This window comes from Lolium perenne, chromosome 4 (assembly GCF_019359855.2).
Source record: "Lolium perenne isolate Kyuss_39 chromosome 4, Kyuss_2.0, whole genome shotgun sequence".
NCBI lineage: Eukaryota > Viridiplantae > Streptophyta > Magnoliopsida > Poales > Poaceae > Lolium > Lolium perenne.
In genome coordinates this window covers 301039420-301048191 of record NC_067247.2, presented here as the reverse complement: position 1 = coordinate 301048191, position 8772 = coordinate 301039420, and the positions used below count along the sequence as shown (strand labels likewise).

General features: G+C 51.2%; 1 protein-coding gene across 1 annotated transcript; it reads right to left on the bottom strand.

Annotated features, from left to right (window-relative positions):
- Positions 1-6907: 6907 nt before the first annotated feature.
- Positions 6908-8555, bottom strand: LOC127295936 (1-aminocyclopropane-1-carboxylate oxidase homolog 1). The gene is made up of 3 exons (XM_051325971.2): positions 7937-8555; positions 7457-7778; positions 6908-7362 (listed from the first exon to the last, which is right to left on the bottom strand). The coding sequence occupies exons 1-3, from the start codon at positions 8473-8475 to the stop codon at positions 7114-7116; spliced, it is 1110 nt and encodes a 369-aa protein (XP_051181931.1). The 5' UTR covers positions 8476-8555; the 3' UTR covers positions 6908-7113.
- Between the last annotated feature and the right edge of the window lie 217 nt (positions 8556-8772).

The following is an 8772-nucleotide window of genomic DNA, read 5'->3' as shown; positions in this document are numbered from 1 at the left end:
TGCCCACTAGCTGATAACCTTTGTTCGCTTGACTTGGGCGGGTGGCCACTAGCAGTCCATTAAAATTCTTCAAATTAAGTGACAGTCCATTAAAAATTCTTCAAATCAAGTGACTTGACCTGATCGAGGCGGAGACGAGACGACCTCGTCTGGAGATGACCAGGGGCACCCAGATGGAGAATGAGTATCCGCCACGTCGACAGGAGCACCGACCCAAGGCAAGCGTTGCAAGTATGGTAGGAGCCTACACAAATCAAGGCCGATGATATACGCATTGCTTGTGCAAATCGCGGTTTCCATACATATATGCATTTCCTTCTGGTATGTCAACCCAAATCCCGTATTCTTCCACCGGCAAAAAGGAAGGAAGAGATCGTTTCGCTGGTGCCATCTGAGGAGACAGGTATAGAAGATCGTCCGAGGAAAAAAGAGAGGAGGCCGGGGAAGCGTCTGTCGCGGCATGGGGAGCAGCAGGGCGGAGAAAGGTAAAACCGCGCCGCCCGACGACGACGAAGAAGAGGTCAGTACCTAGGCTAGCACGTTCACGCGTGTTCCTCCGTTTTACCTCGGCGTTTTTTCCTTCCCGTCTATGGCGAGAAACCTCTCCGTCGCCTGTTCGTGTCGGCTAGAAGTTTTGCACACAGATTGGTAGTATATACATACACTTCGTTCTGTGCGTCTCTAGTTCTAGTTCAATTTGTGCGTTTCTGCGGTAACCCGCCAAGTTCTATTTCAATTTTTGGAGCCAAATTTTGCTCCCTCAAACCTCGCAATTATTATGGATCACATGGATTACTAGAAATCATAAATTGAACTATGGGTGGGTGTTTTCACGAGATCCCGCTTGCATCTCTCTACAATTAACTGTGCAGTCTCTGCAGTCGTTTTCTGATCATATATTAGACACGTTTGCCTTAACAAGTACTCGATCCGTTTGAAAATATAAGATATTTTAGGTGTTAATAAATTACACTAGATATAAATTAAAGTGGATGAACTAAAGAAAGTGCTTTAACATCTTACATTTCCAAACGGAGAGATTAGTATTGAGTTTGAGATTCGTATGAGCATTTGACTAATGGGACTACATTTTTTGCACCGAGTTTTGCTAATACTCAGCTCACTGAGAGTTTCGTATGTTTCACCATCGATGAATTTACATTCCTTTTAACTCAGGGACAAACAGTACATTTTCTTTGTACCATGTGAAGAGATTGATTCTTACAGGTTGTCGCAAACTTGACAAACCTATATATTGTGTGCAGGATCCCAGCGTTTTACAGGAGAAACTCTACCGCACCAGGCTGGAGCTGCAGAGGACGCTGGCCGTGTCTGCCGACGCCGACGAGACAATCTGCAGGCTCGCCGCGGTGGCGCGCAGGGTGAAGCAGGAGAGGGACGAGGCGTACGTGAAGTGGAACGCGCTGATGGCGGAGCTCCAGGCGAGAAGGAACGCTCAGGCGATGATGGCGGCGCTCGCGTCCGGACCTCCTGGAGCCGCCTTCTCTCCCAGCAGCTGCTACGCCAACCGCGCCTTCGTGTTCCCGGCCCCGTTCGGCCGGCCGACGACGACGCAGGAGCAGTACTACGCCCGGGCGACAGGGGCCAGCTACTGCAACGCGTCCTCGTCGTCACGCACGTCGGGCCAGGATTCCTTCGATCCGAACACGTTCCTGGTGGACGCGGCGGAGGGAGACTCTGTCGCTCCGGCCAAGGCCACGGCCACGGGGAGCGACGCACCTGGCATGGCGGGGAAGGGAAAGAGCTCTAGGAGTGAGCTCGGTCTCGTCGCTGAACAGATACTTCGTCTCTCGCGGAAGAAGGAGGAGGTGGCCGAAGCTCCGGCACATGACGACGACGACGACGCGGGGACGTCGGCTGAGGAGACTGTTGCGGATTCTGAATCGACCGAGGTTGGAGGTTCGGTGGACGAGAAAGAGGAATGCTGCGGCGGAGGCGGGTGTAGCCTCGGCGACGTGGTTAGCTCCGCGGGCAAGAAGCGTGGTGACGATGCTTAGGTGAACGTCCGATTCGTTTTTCACGATAACATACTTTGAGGTGCCAGATTAACCTCATGTGTGACTTATGAATATTGAAAATAATACTATGTTCTTTTCTTGGAAAAAATTAAAGGGTTTCGTTTGGACGCGGTGTTTTGGCTCCTAGGAGCATATGCTCCTGATTTTTAAAATGGCTTTTGAACATATTTCAAATTAGTAAAAAAATCGACAAAAATATGTGCGCATATACATCTCAATGTTCTATGTTCTCGCAAAGTTGTTTCACAAACAATCGATATTTTTTATGTCATGTGCAAAAAACAAAATTGTGCTTTAAAAAAGGACGCAGCGTTTCTGCACACGAGCACACCTACTCTCGCATGACTGTTTCTGCGTTTCTGGGTGCTAATACCTTTTTCAACTTCATTCCCCAATCGTTGCTTGTATTATTGTACTAGTATGCTACTTAAAACTTAAAAAGACCAGAGCTAGTGCAGTTATTAATGTGTCAGTGTCAGGGCGGTCTCATGTCTTGACATTTACTACTGAGCAAAGACAAGGTCCGGCACACATCACATAAATTCTGTTCGGCTGAGATATCAGGAGCAGCTGTGCTCGAGTTCAGTTTTGATTATCCGTTCAAAAAAAAACTCTTCATAAGAATGTAGTATTCTTATCTGTTTTACACAGGACACAGAAAATGTCGAATTTTTCTGTAAAACTTGGCATGCGCATATAGAATATTGACATGTACGCGTGAATTTTTTTTTCAGAATTTTCTTGATATTTTAAAATATATTTTCCGATAGCAGAAGCATATGCATACTAAATTAAAATTGGATTTCCGAGTTCCTTTTTTCTCGTCGCGCCTTCCTTCCAGCGCCTCCCACCCCTCCGCCGCCGCTGGATTTGCCGGCCGTTTCGACGTCTGATCTCTTCTGAGAGTCGGCACCGTCGTCGCGGCTGGCACTCCCGCCGGTCGTTTCGTCGCCGCCGCTTCTCCAATACGTCCTAGAACGCGGCGTCAAATCCGCCCCACCTCCACGCACACAAGGTGCTCGACGACTTGCCAGGTAGGCGCGATTGACTGCTGTTCGTTGCCTCCTCTGCCGCGGCGCAATTTTAACCATTGATTTTGCTTCAGGCATGGATAGCGACGACGAGATGCTTGCCCTGCTGCTGGAGGACGAGCAAGCCTTCGACGACGACCTCCGGGAGCATTTGCTGATCATCGCGTCCCTCCAAGACATGCTTGACGCCGAGGCGGAGAAGAGGAAGAGGCCGCGCCACGGAGGATCAAGGCCGGGGAGAAAGAAGTCCAAGCCCCGGCAGAGGATGGAGGGGCATACCATGCTACACAACGACTACTTCGCAGATGATGCAACACATGCTGATAATTTTCGGCGCCGGTACAGGATGAGCAAGGGTCTGTTCATGAATATCCTCCACGGCGTTCGAGAGTTCAACCCATACTTCAAGCTCAAGCACGACGTTGTAGGTGTTGTCGGGTTCTCGTCGATTCAGAATTGCACCGCCGCCATGAGGATGCTTGCATACGGAGCACCTGCCGATACACAGGACGACTATCTTCGCATGAGTGAGTCTACTGCCATTGAGTGCATGTACAAGTTTTGCCGAGCTATGGTGGGAAAGTTTGGAAAATACTATTTGAGAGGGCCAACTGAGGAAGAAACTGCAAGGATCATGGCACAAAATGCTGCCAGAGGATTCCCCGGAATGCTTGGAAGCATCGATTGCATGCACTGGTCATGGAAGAACTGCCCATTTGCTTGGCAAGGTATATACAAACGGCGTCATGGATATTGCAGTGTGGTGCTTGAAGCTGTGGCAGATTATGACCTGTGGATTTTGCATTCTTTCTTTGGCATGGCGGGATCACACAATGACATCAACGTGTTGCAGCAGTCTCCGGTGTTCAGCAGACTAGTGTAAGAGCATGCTCCACCATGCAACTATGAGATCAATGACCACGAATATACCAAAGGCTATTATATAGCCGATGGTATATATCCAAAATGGGCCACTTTTTTCAAAACAATCTCGAATCCATCAGGTCTGAAGAATTCCCACTTTGCTACGCGATAGGAGGCTTGCAGGAAGGATGTCGAGCGGGCATTTGGTGTGCTTCAAGCACAATTTGCAATTGTCCGGTACCCTGCTCTAAGCTGGTCTCACGACCAAATATGGGAGGTGATGCAGATTTGTGTGATCATGCACAGCATGATCATCGAGGATGATCGCAGGAATCATGCCATGAGACATGTTGGTCCCTATGAGTGCGAGGGCCCTCTTGCGGAGGTTGATCATGAGTTACCTGCAGATTTTGTTGATTTTCTCGCCATGCACGCAGAGATCCGTGACAGCAATGTCCATGATCAACTTCAAGCTGATCTCGTTGAGCATTTGTGGAGGGTCAAAGGAAATGCCACCGCACCTTGATCTAGCCCTATTTATTACATTTGTTTAGGTGTTTTATTATTTGTTGTATTTTAATTTGAAAATAATCTCCGCAAACATATTTATTTGTATGTTATATTTGATAAATGGTTGTGTTTTCAAAAGGCCTTAAAAAATTTTTGGGGGCGGCGTTTGGGGAAAGCGGCTGGGGAGCGACGTCCCCCAAACACAGCACGAATAAAACACGTCCCCCAAATTCTCAATCCGGCGCTGTTTGGGGACGCTTTGAAGGATGCGACTGGAGATGCTCTAATTAAGTCCACGACCAAAAGACCCTCACGCCACCTACCTCCGCAAGCAAATTTAGGTAACAACTCGTCTGTAGACATAGCATTATATCGCCTCAAATTGCACCCCACTAAGAAGCTGAAAATTTTCTTCCGGTAGAGCACAAATGAAGATGAGCATATGACTTTGGCTGCTAGGGTGGACACCAGGGGCACTATTATTCTAGCTTGGCGTGTTAAGCTGTTTCTCGCTATAATACCACGATATTGGTGGACTATTGGTGTCTAGCATCCCTGCTCAAAGACGACAAAGTTGAATTCCTCTCATACTTGAGCTCCGAGCGTGTGACATGCAATGTGCCATTGTTGATCTGTGGCGATCTTATCCTTATATCCTCAGTTCCAAAAATAATGGCATGAATTTCAGACCAATACCACCCGCTTCCTCAGGCGCATGATAGTATTCTTAATGTGTAGGGAGGTCACCACTACAAATGTTTTGCTTTAAAGGGAAGAAACCCAAAGCGTTATAATTTCAATACCAATGAGTATGTATGACACTAGGTGCAAGTGAGGAGACTCAAACCTAGGCGGGTGGGGATGCATCAATCCATCCCAACCACCGGGCTATGCATTTGATCTGATACTGATGTAGCACTGCGGCCATGCTTTGCGTTTCCTTTGTTTTCCTTACTATAATCACACACTGTTTCGACTCAATGTTGTTTAATGACGCCTATTTGTGGCGCACGGTGAAAGTGTGTGTAATGTAGGTAGTATTGTTCGTGCGAGTTCACTCTTTGAGCAAACCTATCGATCACTAATAAATTCAGTTTCTCGGAGGCAACAGGAACTGAACAGCCTCCGCGTCGCCCCCCGCACCGGGCGACTCGGGCGGAAACCTAGCGCAGCCGCCACCGCCTCCCCCTCCTCCGATCTCCCTCCTCCCTGCCGCCGTCGGCGCCCGCGTGCGGGCAAAGCTCGTGAAGCTCTCGGCGGCGGCAGGTTTCCCTCTCGCGTCGCGCGCGCGGAGGTGACGTTGGATCTGCGGCGGGGACATCGGCCGGCGGCGGGGCTGGTCGGCGGCCTCCGTGGTGGGATCCAGGGTGGGATCCGGGGCGGCGGCCTCGGGCGGCGGTTTCTGCGGCGCGTCGCGCCGGCTGCCTTGGCAAGGGCTGCGGTGGCCGGGTGAGGCTTCGGCGATGCGGCCGGCGGCGGGGGTGACTCCGAAGGCTGCGGATCCGGCTTCTTCGTTGACGTGGTCGCGCTTGGTGGTGGTCGGTGAGTCCTGCGCCCCCGGCGGACGACTCGGCGACGGGTCTGTGGTCGGTGGCGGCCTCCTCTCCGCCGATGAGGTCGACCGGCGGGCGGCGGCGAGGGGGCCTGCTGCTCTGCCTTTTTAAGGTGGCAGTCCTAGGGTTTCTCTCGCGCCAAGTGAAGATCGTTCGGATGCTTCTTCTCATCGAGCTTGCTGGATTGTCGTGTTCCGGAAGACCCCGCCGGCGAAATTCATTGTGCGATCAATGCCTGAAGATTGCTGGATTGGGTGTTATCGGTTGAGCGCACCCATGTTTTTATCTGACCGTTTGGTTTCAGAGGGAGCGCTTCGAAGCTCTGCTGGCTGTTAATATCATGGAGCATGTTTTCTTTCCATGGTGCTGGCGGAGAAGGTCATGAAAGTCAAGATTGGTGGAAGAGCAATGGTGGTCGGATCTTGGTGCTGAGATGGAATTGGCTTGGTGTTCCGGGCTTCACAATAGCGATATGGAAGTGGGGGCGACAACACAGGTGAAGTTCAGAGTCCTACCTTTCAGGGTGAAAACCCAAGGTCTGGCCTTAACTGGTTGTGTCTGGCAATGATCTTGTTAGAGGCATTGTTTTGAGAGCGGGGACTATCTTCAGGGTGAAAACCTAAGATCTTTGATCGGGCGACGACGGTGTTAGAGCACTGTTCCCTTCTTGAAGGCGTCGTTTTTGGAGAGTCTGTATTTCAGGTGTTGTCTTGGCGGTGGATGTATTGCTGTTGTTAGGCCCGAGATACTGTAGCGGGACTTTTGTTTCTTAGTTTTCTTTTCTTTTTTTGGCTGTGTGCATCCGTAGTGCCATTAGGGTGGTGCGTTGTTGCAGAGGCTGGGTGTAATTGGTATCTCTTGATATTAATATATTCCCTTTATCGAAAAAAAAACTAATAAATTCAGTTCCATAAATTCAGTTCCATCAAGTTAATATACTGGGTTTGCTAATTGCTTTAACATACATGAATTACAGAGAGTATAAGACGAGGAAACACACTATAGAATACGCAAAGCCTCCCTCAATTAGACCATACCAACAGTACGCACACAAGTTTGAAAGCTCTTGTTGCATTAAATTGTTGCTGAAATTATAGAGATTTCCTCGACTATAACTCATATGCGGAAATCATTGATGGCTTTCTTCTTGGGGCCCAATCCGACCGAGTGGTGATGCAAGGAATAGTCCTTAGCAAGCGTCTCTCTATACAATGGCGGGTTATCCTCTGATAACAGCTTCTTGATCGGACCATACACTCTCGTGGAGCTTGGATTACTTGGAAAACATGCGATTGAGACTCTAGACTGAGAATTCTTCGCAACGACTCTGTGCTCCACACTCCTAAACCTGTCATTCGAGATAATCTGGGCATGTTCCACACGTCATTATTTTGCAAAAGACTAAACATCAACCTCGTGTTCCAAACAATATGGTGGCAATTACTTTGGAGGAGCATACCTGTAAGAGATCGCTGATATTTACGATTAGCGCGCCAGGAATCGGCTCCACATCAACCCACCGGCTTTCGTGGAGGACCTGGAGCCCGCCGACGCCATCCTGGAGGAGCACGGTGAGGAAGCCAGCGTCGGTATGGTGGGTGGTGCCGATGGCGAGCTCGGGTTCGGGGCAGGGCGGATAGTAGTGGCACAACATCATCTGCCCTTTGTTACATCCCATGTCACTGAGGTGGGTAGGGTCGAGGCCGAGAGCCTCTGATAGTAGGCCGAAGAGTGTGTCCCACAGTTTCCGCACGTGTTTCGCATAGTCAAACAACACGTCACTGCATACATGTTTCGTCAATGATGACGTGGACAGCGGATATACTATTTTTCTTCTATGGATAATTGGAAATAGCTAGCTACCTAGACTGTGTACACGTGGGCATCGTCGAGCTAGGTAGCGAATAATGGAATGAGCCATGGAGGCTGAGGTACGTACCTGCGGCAGGAGTCCGGCAGTTCGCCGGCGGTGGGAGGGCTGGGCTCAACGCGGAGGTAGAGGGTGTCGCGCCAGTTGGCGACCTTGGACTGGTGGAGGTCGAAGTTGCAGTTGTACTTGATGGGCCTGGCCGGGTCCCGCGTGTAGAGCTGCGCCTTGTCGGTGCCCTCGCCGCCGGGGGCCTCATGGAACGCCCTGGCCGCGTCCACCGCCGCCGCTATGGACTCGGGAGGCACGCCGTGCCCAGTCACCTGGAAGAACCCCCACTCCTCGGCGGCGCGGCCCACGGCGGCCACCACGGCCGCGCGGTCGGCGGACCCAAGATCGATCACCGGGATGGCCGCGGCAGGTTCTTGTTGGACGCCGGCAGGGACGGTGAGCTCGTTGGGTGGTTCATGGCAGTGGACGTCGTCAGGAACGCGGAAGATCCGCGGGACATGCGTGATGCCGGAGGTGACGAGGCCGCGGACGCCGGCGAATGTGGCGTCCAGTGCACGAAGCTCGGCCGCGCGGTCGTAGGCGGCGTCCGCGGCCCTCATGGCGATGGACACGTATCACGTATGTGCGGTTGGAGCTGGATAGTTGGTGGCGTGAGTGCGGTTTGCCGATCGGGTCGGCTGTTTGCTTGTTCTTATCCTGCAAGCTAGTTGGTGAGAGCGCGTGCTTGCTTGCTGTAGCTGCCGGTGCTGAAAAATCCACGGCGACGGCGACGGGCGACGGGGGACGGGGGACGGGGGGAGAGAAAAAACAAAAAAGGGCACCGGCGGCCGGCGATGGGTGCAAATCTTCGTACGAACTACGATAGGATTAATCTTGCGACGAAAAGTCAGCACGCA